A 13,767-nucleotide genomic window follows, 5' to 3' on the forward strand; every position below is an offset into this window, starting at 1 on the left:
ATGAGTTTGTATTGGGCTAAATATTCTGTTCCCAACTTAAAGGACTGTTTCACTCAAAACATGCAAATCAAGTAAAAGTACAAATAAAACAGCACAGAAACATTAAGATCCAGAATATAAGAACATTATTACACATGCAGATGATTTGTCATTGGGTTCTCAAACAAAACTTCAGCATAACGTTCAACAAACAACAAATAAAATGTATATAGGCCTACATGATAGAGTACTCCAAACACATCAGATAATATCATAATATAAATAAACAACATAAATACATATATATATATATATATATATATATATATATATATATATGAGGAAAGAGTCTCTTATTGTCACAACCATTACACAAAACCATCAAAGTGACAAAGTGAATATTTACTGGAATATCAGCTGCTCTGTCATAACATCAGACTCTTGTCTTCATGTGTGTGTTTGACCTGATTTTAAGTATTGGGAAATTAATCAAAGCAGACATTTAACACACACACACATGCAAAACAGATCTCAGAGCTGTGAGTGTATGGCTCTATTTATTTATTTGGTGCTGTTTTATATTGTAATTAAAGTTTCAGCCACTAGGGGATGCTAGTGTGTTTTTAGACTTAGGGAGCAGCAACAAAGTCTTGACATGCAGGATAAAATATATTGATTAATGCAATATAACACAAACAATTAATACATTATTTCAAACTGAACAATGACACAGTGTCACATTTACACAAATAAATACTCAGTTAGACTTTATAGCCAAAATTATGTGGACATATCTGTCTCTGTTGATTGGTTTTTAATATTTGTGGGAATCCATTTTATTTCCAATGAAGGAAAATCTTAATACTGGAAGTGTTTCAGTGCCCACGTGTACAACGTCAGCTGGAAAAAACAAAATAGTTTTCTGGTTTGGTTTGGAGAAACACCTTGAACTGAGACTGAAGCCAGAAACAATCACAGAGCCAGATGCCTTTGTGCTGACACTGATCACAAATACATGTTTTTCTGCCATATTGTGTTTGCACAGACTCTCAGTCTTCTGTTTCTGCCACTTGCTCAAACACAATAAACCGACTGTCTGAGTGTCTGTGGTTCAGTCTGGACGTTGAGCTGCTGCTGGTTTGTTGCAGGTGATGACCCAGACTGTGTCTCTCAGTGTTCAGTGTTTTTGTATTGCAGACTCGTCCCATGATGGAGCGGCATCATACTGTTAGAGAGAGAGCCAGAATAACACCAACAACACAGGCAGGACTGAAGGGGGAGAAAGAGACAGAGAGAGAGAGAGGGTGAGTTTGATTAAAGGGGTACTCCAGTGATTTAACACTATGTTTCTGTAAAGCTTGGACACTCAAAAGTGTCATATTAATGAAAGACTGGGTGAAAATCAGGCTGAGACATCCTGAATTTAACATCTGGGTCTGGAAAAAGAGAAGCTCCGTAGTTCCACGACTCATAATGCCAAATATAGACAATTAAAATTAGACCACGAGAAACTCGTCATCGAATAAGAGGCTCACACACGGTATTTCCACTTTGGGAGTTTTATTCATTAACACCATTTGAGACTAGTTCTGAGGATGCTGCCATACTCTGAGACGTCAGAGCTGCTCTGCAAGATTTTGGATTTTGGAGCAGAACATTATTCCCCAGTATATCGAGCTCTACACCCACAGGATCCTACACTTCCCATAATTCAGTGTGATAGCAGCTGCCACACCTCTGTGCCGTCCTCTCTGGACTCACAGGAGACATCATACGACTGTTTTCGGAGCAGCAGCGTTAAAACTGACCTGCATGTGTAAATTCAGTGGAGTGCCCCTTTAAACCAACACGTCCCCGCTCACTTCCCATAAGTCTGTTATCAGAGGTCATGACCTTTCTATGTTTAGACGTCTCAGCTCAGCTGATCTCTCTCTCTCTCTCTGTGTCTCACTCGTGAAGCTGATCTGTGTCACGCGCCCTCTGACCCCGTGACCTCGTTGTGAGGTCACTCAGGTGTTTCAGCGTCGTCAGAACACACACTCAAACCACAGAGGAGGTGTTTGCTTTTACCTTGAAGCAGTTTTTGAACTTCTTGGAGATGAAGTAGAGGATTATGGGATTGATGCAGGAGTTGATGGTTGCCATGTTTAAGCTAACGTAGTCAAGCACCAGCAAGAAACTGCAACCACAGAAGAAGACGACGAGAATAATAAGTACAATCACAAAAAAAACTAGAAGAGAGGCAGAAAATACAACATCAAAACTGCAAGAAGTACTACACCTACTTTAAGAACTCGCAGCGCTCTGCATCGTGTGATTTGTAGATGGTCCGTTTCAGGAGGCGACTCAGATGAAGAGGAAACCAGCACAGAGCGAAGATCAGCACCAGGCAGAAGACAGCTTTAGCTACTTCTCGACGCTGTGGAGGGAAATTAGCCTGAGAAGCTTGTGTGTGTGTGTTACCTTTGAAATTACAGTCCTCGTACGTCTGTGTGTGTACCTGTTTAAGGTGTTCGCTCAGTGAGATCCTCAGACTTCCTTTTTCATGCCTGAGCATCTCGCAGGTCATCAGGCCGTAGAAAACAGCCGAACAGGCCAGAGGAACGCAGAAGTAGAAGCCAAATAACCACCAGTCCTTCGCATCCCGGTAGAACTGGAACACACAGAGACACAGACCTTTAGAAAACTAAAACCTGTTTGCAGCGGTCCTCTAGGTTTTTAGGCCACAGTATGGTCTATTTTGGCTTTAGTACTACTAGTAATGTTTAAATTCCAATGAAATACTTTCAGACTGGGATATTATGTTGCGTATTTACTGGCTGCATGTTGAAATACTGAGTTCAGCCTGAGCTGAGTTTGTTTATTCCAGTCACGACTTGAAGCCATAAACAGGAAATAATGTCTGCGCTAAAGAGACCTCGCCCTGAAACACATCATGGAAATGACCAAAGCGGTCGGTAATCTTCCCCACAGAGACCACTCATCACCCTCCCACTGCACTCCAGCCTTCACCTGCAAACTGGTTCTAGTCAGATCATAAACTGATTACATCCAACTTGTAGAGTTTGTTGACAGTGGAATTCAGTTTTAGACCATGAACTGTGGTGCTGGATCATAATGTGCATCTGACAGCAAAGGACTATTATAAACTGATGAGGATGTGACTGTATACACAGTGATAGTTTAATCATCTTCCATAGTCACGTGTTAGATTAAGTTTATAAAGATGTGTTTGAAATGTGTCATTCCAGTATTAAAAAGTGGATTTAATACTCTGCAGAGTTTCCGTGTGCTGTAGGTCTGGATCTACCTGGACTTTACAAGTGTAGGGAAGGTTTACAGTAGCTGCATCTAAACATCTTCCAGCATAAACACACATTTTGTGCACTGCTCACATGCAAACATGCACAGCTTGGGCTGTAAACACACACACTCACAGTCATGAAAGGCGTCTTGGGGTGCAGCATGCAGGTCGACATGGTGACGTTCTTGTAGTCGAAGGTGACCACGTCGAAGCCGACGGCCTCCGGCACAGCCAGCACCACAGACAGCACCCAGATCACCACGATCTCCACCACCGTTACCATGGGAACACCTGTACCCTGCACGCGTGACCAGGACACCACCGCACGATACCTGAGTACCAGGTGTTAGGAATCAAAGATTGTCTGTATCATGTATTGTCATGATGTAAGGCCTCTTCTATTGCAGCTGTAGATCAACTAACAACTTTATGTCTGTGAGGGTGCCAATTATAAATGTGTGTGTGTGATACCTGTCCACGCTCAGGACACACAGGTTGAGGACGGTGATGCCGACCGAGGCTTTCTGCAGGAAGGGAAACAGCTTACAGAGGAACAGGCCGAAGTCGCTGTCGGCAAATGGCCACCGACCTGCCAGGAGCTGCAGAAAACATCAGCGTCAGTGAGTGAAAGTACATTTATTTGAAGTGTTCGCACTTTATGCAGCTTTACCAGTCTAGTCCATTACCTTTACCTTTACCTTTACCTTTACCTTTAGTAAAACACTGACAGGAATCATTTTGCCACTTTTATTTGAGATACTTTAAGTACATTTTGCTGATAATACTTTTGTAAAGTATTAAATCCAGGACTTGTACTGAAGTATTTTCACAGTGTGTTTTTGGCCCTGAGTACTTCTTCGACCTCTTGTTATCTCAGTCAATGGGATATTTTAAAGCTGTTATCAGTTTAACACTCAGCCTTTTGACTGCAACACCCCCCCCCCCCCCCCACACACACACACACACGCAGATACCAAACATACATGTTGTGTATTTCTGCTTCTGTAAACTCTACAACCCAGTGACAATGATCAACACTTTTCAATGCTGAAAAAATTTAATTCATTAAATATAAATAACAAAAGAAATTAGATGTTGTGGTCCCACATTATCAGTTGTTGTACAGACCATAGTTACAGGTCAGTATGGGCCTGCTCCACCTACTAGTAGGTACTCTTAGGAACATACTAGTAGTCCCTACTGAGGCGATAAGGGGCCACTGAAGGGTGTGACAACATCTGGCAGGTTGAGAATCTAACTAAGAACAAACAAATACATAGTTAATAAAGATAAACACCATAGTAAAGTACTGCACCTTGTAGACGTTGATGGGAATGTCAATGGCGATGTAGATCAGGTCTCCCAGGGCCAGGCTGGCTATGAGAGCGTTGGGCCCATTTCTCATGCTTTTATTTTGGTGGATAATCCTCAGCAGGGTAGCATTTCCAATGATGCCCACAGCAAAGATCACACAGGACAGCACAGTGTTGATGTATTTAAAAGCTGTTTTTATGGATGTGGCCTGCAGGCAGGCAGGGGGTAGTACCGGGTACATTTGGACCACCTGAGAGGAGTTGGAGGAAGGTGAGTGAGAAGAAGGCTTTTTTTGGTGCTTGTGTTTCAGCTTCAGAGTCTTTTCTAGTCCAGATTCCACAGAGGAAATGGGTTTATTCACAGTCTCTTGTCCCAGATGTGTCTCCTCGTCTGAGGTTTGGCTGTGATGGTCCACTCCAGGTCCTACAGGTGGGTTGGTGGCATCAAAGTCTGGCAGGTCCGACATCATCAGATCTGATGAGAAGTTACTATGGCAGCCAGCCACAGCAGCAAACACCAAACACCCAAAAACCAGCAGCAGCTGCATGGTCGACATCCTGGGGATGGAGAGAACCTGGGAAACCAGTCTGGGTCCCAATCTTGAGCTATTTGCTGAATCCACTGATCCAAGACCAAAAACCACCCCAGAGCCTGGAGCCAACCCAATTCTTCAATTGATTCTAAGTCTGGATCTGATGTTGGAACCTGAACCTTTGGAACTTTTACACTTCCTGCAGCTTCAGAACTGGTTCTGGAACCTGGTTTGGAACCTTCTTACTACAGAATGTTTTCCAGAACCGGTTCAAGAAGCTGCTATAATTGTAGAAAGATTTCAGAAACACCACTGCAGCGTTGGAGTGAGTTCTACACACTGTAGGAGTCGTCAAATGTGAGTGCAGACCAGCAGAATGAAGAAAAAGCTGTTTTGGGTTCCCAGATTAATTTGGTGATTCTGGAGTCTGGAAGAGAGACTCTGGAGAACAAAAAGAAAACAAAACAAGTGGTTTATTACAAGTGATGATTTTGCATATTTAGTGAAATTTTTCTTCCTAACCTGAAATAGTTTGTGGAGCTCAGTCTGTCGGGTCAGTACTTCCCAAAGTCTTTTCTGCACTCTGGACCCTGCCTGGCTCTTTACCTGCTAAATGCCCCATGTTGATTAGCCAGATGCCAACGACAACTGGCTGAAACAATGAGCTGAAAGACCCTAAAACGCTGTGCAGTGTTTCCACACATATTTAATATACTGATCATAGCACCTTTAAACAATAACATGAAATGTCCTTATAATAAAGTCTAAAGTGACTGTAGCTGGTGGATTTAACCTTAAACTGTTCATCTTAGAAAAACGACCTGTTTGATTATGGAGCATTAACAGCTACAGCCTGCAGCATCTACAGTAATAAAAATATAATGTCTAATATAAGCTGTAGGGGATTGAAGAAAAAAGAAACACAAAATATTAAAAAATTATTAACTTTAAAACTGGATTAAAATGAAGTCATTAACTTTTGTCCCTATGAAACTTTATTGTCCTGTAGTTTGAAAATATGAGATTAAAGCTTTTCGGATGTGCTGATTCCGATGATGTCTTTTTAAAAAACGATAAATGATACTATAAAACCTTCAGGTTGAGTCTGGATAAAAGACAAAAGGTTTATATCTCACCTGTTTACTCCTTTAAAAGAAGAGAAGAAGAGTTTTCTCTGGGTAGTCGAGACAAAACTAACAAAGCTGAACTGATGGAGCTCAGTTTTTTACTCTGTCTCTCTCTCTCTCTCTCTCTGTCACTTTTCACTCCTCCTCCTTCTCCTCTGTTCCCGCTCCTCCCTCCAATATCCAGTTTATCTTCCATTATCAGTCTCACACTTCCTCGTCTTTCTTACCCTCGTTTCTTCTTCTGCCCTTTCCCCTGTTACTCGTAAACAGCAGAACATGAACGTTGACCACACACAGACACTGCACTGTTAACCCAGTTTTTCCACTTAAGAGTCTGTTAATAAACAGCGTTGTGGAAATTGAGGCAGTAAACTTTATTACTTTGTTTGAACAACAAATTTGACTTTATTGGAGTGTTTGAGCGCAGTGATACCAGACTCCTCGCTCAGCTTGTTCACAGCTCTCAGTTCATCTCATTCAAAGATATTTCAACTAGGAATTTGTTTCAGTCAAACACGTCTATTCGCCCTTCAGCCTTCAACATGACATTTTTATATCTAAAGAGGTTTTTCCATAATGATTTGATTATTTTTCAAGGATTCGTCTTCTTTGGTTTCTGGCTGTGTCACAGAAAACATTCAGGTTTCAACATGTTTTCATTCGAGTGACAGAAACATCTTTTAACCTCTGATGACTAAAGGTCGATTTGGTGCTGCAGAAACAGTTGGAGCTGAATAAAAATGCTCACAAATATCAGGTTCATTAAAAAGCAGTAAGACACAGTTTAGTTTACTACACTCACAGCTGATCAGGGCTAGGTGGCTAAATGTTTGCAGACTCTTCTCTTGTGGCCTCTTCAACAAAGGTTTTAGTGTGACTTTGTTGGCAATAGCTTCTTATTGACACATCCATCAGTTATCACTGGCCTTAATGTTAAGAATCCACTTTCCTTTTATCTGTGTTGTGGTTGGAACCAACTGCTGAGGGAAATATCTGCTGGAAGTTGTTCACCTGCCGATGTCTGGTGTTGTCTGTGCTGTCAGTGCTGATCCTGTAGTGTCAGTCGATGCTCTGACGGCGCTGAGTGAACCAGTAAGCTGAAGGTTTACTTCATAACTGTGAGGTTTTAATGCTTCCCGTGGTCATTTCCCTTGTTATTGTAGGAATATACACAACATCTGAAGTGTCTTTCTTTGCCTCACATTGAAAACCTACAAGCTTGTTTTTCCCTCCTGGACCATTTTTGAACTTTGGAAACTACTGCTTGTTGAACTATGGAGAGTTCATCTCCAAGATACTTGTTTATTTACTTGTTTTGTTTTCTTCACTGATCCTGGAGCTTTCTCACCACTGTCCATGGTCGGCTTCTCTGCCGGGATTTGAACATCTGGCAGTGACACGCAGTCTGTGTTATTGCTGAGCGGGACAGTTGTAGTGCATGTTGTGTTTAGACATCTGTAACACATGTGTTAGTCTAAACAAAACATTCAGATGTTCCTATCTCTCCAGATGAAAAGCTAACCTCTGACTGCAGTGCAGCTCAAGTCCTTCTAATCTTTGACCACAGAAACTGAGATTCACCCAGTGTCCGAGCTAAATTTGTTTTACAAAGAAGTCTGTGTTATCTGAGTCACTGAGTGCTGTGGCGACATGTGGCCATCTGTGTGTGTGTGTGTGTGTGTGTGTCCTTGATGTGTGTGTTTATTGCAGAGAGATAGAGACGAAGGCTCTACGTGACTTCAACCATGCAGCCACATAATGGGATCTCTCTATAACTGTGAGGACATTTGCTGATACGGTTCATCACCAAGCCTCTTAGAGTAGCTCAAACATTATTATTGTCTATTGTCTAGATTACTGGGTAAAGTACTTCAAATTTGAAGTACATAAGGTAGTTAATGTCAGCTGGGCAGCAGTATCTAAAGTACTTCAAATTAGAAGTATATAAGGTAGTTAACATCAGCTCCACCTTTACCAGCTGCAACATTAAAGTGATCAACACAATAATCATCAATAATTAGAATCCAATAATATCAGATCCATTCATGTGAAATGGGCCATTCTGCACAATGAGTACTTTTACTTTGGATACTTCAAGTACTACTGGATGATGGTACTTTTGGACCTTTACTGCAGTAACATTTGCAAATGTTTTCATGTTTAAGACTCTGCATTGCTTCTTCACTTTTATGTGGCCAAACTGTATTAAGTCTTGTTTTATTTGACTATTCTCTGATTTCATTTGTTAAAGGCTTTTATTTTGAAGTAGAAGCACATTTATACAGACCACCAGCCATGTGTACATCAGGTTTTGTTATTAGTTTCCACTGTGGGAAGTGTTGCGATAAAAACATCTTTTAATTCTCATTTTTCTTTAGAAGTAATGTTGGTTAATGAAGAAATTAGAGTTACAGTTAATTAGAACAAGAAGAACAAACAGGCCAAATCCAAAGAGTCTCATTTCACAGCAAATCAAACCCAGACAGAGAGGAAGAGCGTCTGTGTCTCAGCTGCCGCTGATTTCCACCCTCAACATGAAACTTTATTAGAAGCTCTGCGACTCTTTGAAGAGAAGAAATGAACAGTCATGAAGTTTCCATCCCAGCTGAAACAAATTATATATCTCATGCGATATTATTATTATTATTAATAATAATATTATCATTATACTTTAAATGCACTTTCCTTATAATAATCTGGATTTTTTTAAGGTAGAGCTTTTACTGATACTGGTTTTTAAGTTTCTCCCATTGAGGACCAGTTTCTAAACGGAACCAGGTCGCGGGGCTGTGTGCGCAGCAGAGCCTGTCGGAATGCGGCCCGTCCTGCGTCACCATGGTGACAGCGTAACTCGGCTGGAGGCAACGGCGGAAAAACAAGTCTGAGCTGCGGTAAATCTTTTGATAATATTTGTCATATACTGTTGTTTTTGTTTGATTCCGTCGTTAAACAAACGACAAAAGAAATCTTCACGTACTGTGGCCTTTTCTTATGAAAAATATTTGTCTGCAGGTGGTTTGTTTGTAAACAGGAAGTAGAAATCTGTGACAGCAGACAGGTGAGGATGGCAGCACAGAGGCGCACAGCATTTTTTCTACCAGAGATAAACAACAACAATAAAGGAAGGAGGAAGAGTACTCTGCACAGGTACAGTACTACTGCAGTACTCAGAGCCTTTAGTAACAGATACAGTACTGCTGCAGTACTCAGAGCCTTTAGTAACAGATACGGTACTACTGCAGTACTCAGAGCTTTTAGTAACAGATACAATACTACTGCAGTACTCAGAGCCTTTACTAACAGATACGGTACTAATGCAGTACTCAGAGCTTTTAGTAACAGATACAATACTACTCAAGTACTCAGAGCCTTTAGTAACAAATATAGTACTGCTGCAGCACTTAGATTCTTCAGTAACAGGTACAGTACTGCTGCAGTACTCAGAGCCTTTCATAACAGATACAGTACTACTCAAGTACTCAGAGCCTTCAGTAACAGGTACAGTACTACTCCAGTACTCAGAGCCTTCAGTAACAGATACAGTACTACTCCAGTACTCAGAGCCTTCAGTAACAGGTACAGTACTGCTGCAGTACTCAGAGCCTTCAGTAGCAGGTACAGTACTACTGCAGTACTCAGAGCCCTTAGTAACATTGGGCACAGACTGTGGTTTTTGCGTCCAGGCTGTAGACTGGGGACTGGGCTTTATAGGCTCATTGTTTGTTTAACTAAGCAGTATCTGCAGTCAGGAGTCTCACACAGTAAAAACATTACTTAAAAGCTGTCAAGGACAGTACTTATACTATTACTACTAGTACCGTGTCTGTGTGTGTGGGCGTGTGTGTGTGTGTGTGTGTTTGTGTGTGTGTGTGTGTGTGTGTGGTCTGCAGGCTGAAGGACTCTCTCCAAACTGGATCTATACCAGATAAATCAGCTCAGACCTTCTCCAGAAAGGAAATTGCACTGTGAGTTCAGTCTCCATGGTAACCAGGTGGATTTGGAAGTTTTAAATGATCTTTTTTTTTTTTTAGATTTCTCATAGTTCAGTTAACTTTTTTAACCTGAAAATCTAACAATCAAATCCAGTCAATGTATTGTAATAAAGGTGGACTATGCTCAAAATGATGACAGTTGTTAAATGGTCACTGTTCTGTATTTAGTATGTTTTTCAGTTTGACTCTGTCTCCAGGTTGAGGAACAGCCTGAAGCAGAACATCTGTGTGGAGATGCTTCAAGAAGGCTACCACAGGTCTGTCTGTTGACTCTGCTCCCTGCACTTTAACTGCATTACATCTAAACACTGGCTGTTTTTGCTGCTGTCATGTGAACATGGAGTTTTTCTCTGTGTACATTTACATGAACACAGAGAAAAGATTCTTAGTTTTGTTCCTTTAAAACACTGAAACACACAGCTGCCTCTGTCTCTGTGTTTCTATGTGTCTGTATCTCCGTCTTTTAGGTCATTCTCAGAGCTTTTCTTTCTGCTGCACTCTGACCAGGATCGCAGAGCAGCAGCTGAACCAGGTTCAGCTCTCAGGCTCCAGACTCCACTGGAGGAGCAACAGGGCAAACTGGAGACCATGAGGCTGCACCTGAGCCAGGCCGAGCAGGCTGAAAGGATTGGTATGACCTAAGATGTCTACCTGTAAATCTAGGGATTTCTGAAGGGGGAGTTCTGTTATACACCATACAAGATAGAACAGGATTCACAGGGTTTCCCTCACACGGTTTCCTCTTTGTATGCAGGTTCTTGGTCAGTGGTGTGTGAGCAGCGTCTGATTTTGGGTCAGTACTTCTCAGCTCCAGAAGATCTGTGGCTCAGTTTTCACTTCTACCACAGCTGTGCAGACAGAGAGGAAGGAGGCTGCTGTAGACCTGCTGTGGAGGCCCGGGCCTGCTTGGCTGACCTGTACCTGCAGCAAGGTACACATACGGGCATACATGTTGCATGACAAATAAAGTAAAAAATGCTAAATGTTTTTCATCACGACCTATTTCACAACCCTCTCATCTCAATAGCTACAGCAAAATGACAATAAAACAAGATTATTAAAGGTGAAACAATGTCGAGTGAAGCTACATCAGACAGATCTCTGTCTCCTCGAACCTGCAGGAGATCTGGAGCAGGCGAGGCAGAAGGCGGAGCTATGCTTCAATCAGGTAGATGATGGCGCCTGGCAGGACTCGGACGGTTGGTCCCTGAGGGTTCGGGTCCGTCACACACTGTGGAGGATCTACAGCCGGCTATCTGATGCTCCACTGGCTGCTGGGGACTACAACGAGGCCCTGGAGCTGCTGCATAAGGGCTACAGCATGGCTGCTGAGTGTAGGTGGAAATAATCTGTGTGTTTGTGTATGAGCGTATACTAAATCCACACAAGATGCTGAAAGATAGTAGGTGGTGTGTGTTAGAAGAGACTCTTAAATGCATAGCAACATGCTGACACCATGTGACTCTGAAGTGTCAACCTTTCATGAACTCTGTGAAACAGCCTCTGCTTTGTGTTGCTTTTCCCCGTCCTCCTTCATGAAGGTGATAATGTGCTGAATCAACTGTGCGATCGTTTTGGGTGAAGCAGTTTGTGATGCTGTTGAATTGTATTGTGTTGTGTTTACTCCAGCCTGTGAAGCTACTTGTGTGTGTTTCAGCTGAAGACAAGCAGATCGAAGGGGAGGCCAACTATCAGCTGGGACTGGCCTATCAGGCCTCAGGAGACCATGATGCAGCTAAAAAGGTTGCTCAGTGTGTGTGTGTGTATGTGTGTGTGGTGATGTTATTCCTTTATGAGTTTTTGAACAGATCAAAACAAACAGTGTGTCCCCCCTCTCTCTCAGCCTGGGGCTCTGAGCCAGATGTAAAAACTCATAAATATGGATTTTGATTTATAACAAAGTACCTGTGTGTCTGTGTGTCCAGTTCTTCAGCACTTCCATGCAGATCTGTGGCACACGTCAGGATGCAGACGGACTGGGAAAAGCCTACAAGGCTATGGCAAAGTCTCTGGAGAGGTAAACACACACACTGAAGCTTTTGTCTGATATTTCTGTGATCTTTGTGTTTGTCATTATTCACATCTGGCTCCACAAACATTTCAACATGTATGAATCCGTCAGTGCCAGTTTCAGTCAGCTGGGGGCTTTTATTCTTTTCTCTGGAAGAGCTAAATCCTTCTACCTGTACTTCAGAGTACTTGGAATTAGGTCTAGGTTGGGTTTGTGATTAGGTTTTGGGATTTAGCTGTGATGAATACACTTAGGGGCTAAGGAATGCTTATCACTAGGTCCTCACAAGCATAGCAAAGCACAAGCAAACGTGTGTGTGTGTGTTTCAGTGAAGGAAACATCGATGGGACAGTCCGTTTACTGGAGGAGTTAACAGACATCTCTCGTAGCAATGGACTCCAGTACAACCTGGTGGACGCCTGTTTGTGTCTGGGCAATATCTTCTTCACCATGGTATCACACACACACACACACACACACACACATATGCCATGGCTGATAAGAGAAAATAACTACGTCTTTATAACACTCACAGTTGTTTATTGAACATGTATGATGATTCTCATTCTGTGTGTAGGGTCAGTATAAAAGAGCCAGTGAGAGTTTCCTGCAGGGGTATGAAGTTGCCTGTCACGTGGGCGACGTTGCTCTGCTACAGAAAGCACAGGTACAGTATTTTTAAATATCATATCTCTACCGGTCGAGGTCCATTTCGTGGCCATCCCAGCACCTGGCTGAAGCTAAGCTTGTATGTTGTGTGTCAGGCATTAGTGGCCAGTGCTCGTGCTCACGCCCTGATCGGTGGATACAGCGCTGATGTGGCAGCAGCGACCCCCACCGCCCTGCAGCGACTGCTGGCCTGGAAGGAGACCAGACGATGTCAAGAGCTCAATACAGACTCTACAGATCGTACTGTTACTGCCTGGTACTAACTCACGGTCACATAATGATACTGGTGAATACTAAGACCAATACATTCTCATTTGTGCCTTAATGTGGATGTTCTGGTGTAAAAAACACACACCTCTAGCACACCCATGGTTCACATCAACCTGTATTTCCCACCTTTAAGACAAGCTTTAGCTAATTTACTCCAACTAGTCTCATACACAACCGTGACCTGAGCTAATCTGGTCTGAGCTGCAGACATCAATGCTAACAGGCTAAACTAAGAGAGTGAAAACTGCACGCACTGGTTGGGAGAAGTCAAGAAATGTGGGGGGAGAGAGAGACGAGGAGTGTATGTATGCAACACACCGGGGACACTGTGATTATGTGTTCGGAGGTTTGCATCTCTAAGCCACCAGAACATCTTGTGAATACAACACAGCAGCCCGATTCTCCCTCACATGAGTGCAGCACAACACTTACAGCTGAAGAAACAAACATAAAGTACTGGGGGGAAATGACATATTTCCTAATCATCTTTCTGAGCATGCTCTGTCCACCAGATCTCTGTTCCTGTTTGTATGATCGTTTCCTAATGAACAAACATAATCATCTAGTTA

General features: G+C 42.4%; 2 protein-coding genes across 2 annotated transcripts; one reads left to right on the forward strand and one right to left on the reverse strand.

The window, feature by feature from the left end:
- Positions 1–533: 533 nt before the first annotated feature.
- On the reverse strand, positions 534–7,497 carry LOC113125361 (endothelin receptor type B-like). The gene is made up of 8 exons (XM_026298748.2): positions 7,472–7,497; positions 4,599–5,265; positions 3,755–3,882; positions 3,417–3,615; positions 2,480–2,632; positions 2,265–2,398; positions 2,050–2,158; positions 534–1,248 (listed from the first exon to the last, which is right to left on the reverse strand). The coding sequence occupies exons 1-8, from the start codon at positions 7,495–7,497 to the stop codon at positions 1,150–1,152; spliced, it is 1,515 nt and encodes a 504-aa protein (XP_026154533.1). The 3' UTR covers positions 534–1,149.
- A 1,508-nt stretch (positions 7,498–9,005) lies between these two features.
- ttc29 (tetratricopeptide repeat domain 29) lies at positions 9,006–13,763 on the forward strand. Its single transcript, XM_026322987.1, has 12 exons — positions 9,006–9,147; positions 9,269–9,403; positions 10,147–10,221; positions 10,446–10,505; positions 10,716–10,879; positions 11,003–11,179; positions 11,370–11,582; positions 11,906–11,991; positions 12,174–12,265; positions 12,589–12,712; positions 12,837–12,926; positions 13,024–13,763. Exons 2-12 carry the CDS (start codon positions 9,321–9,323, stop codon positions 13,189–13,191), a joined length of 1,332 nt encoding a protein of 443 aa, XP_026178772.1. The 5' UTR covers positions 9,006–9,147; positions 9,269–9,320; the 3' UTR covers positions 13,192–13,763.
- Positions 13,764–13,767: the final 4 nt, after the last annotated feature.

The sequence above is a fragment of the Mastacembelus armatus genome, chromosome 18 (genome assembly GCF_900324485.2).
Source record: "Mastacembelus armatus chromosome 18, fMasArm1.2, whole genome shotgun sequence".
NCBI classification, from domain to species: domain Eukaryota; kingdom Metazoa; phylum Chordata; class Actinopteri; order Synbranchiformes; family Mastacembelidae; genus Mastacembelus; species Mastacembelus armatus.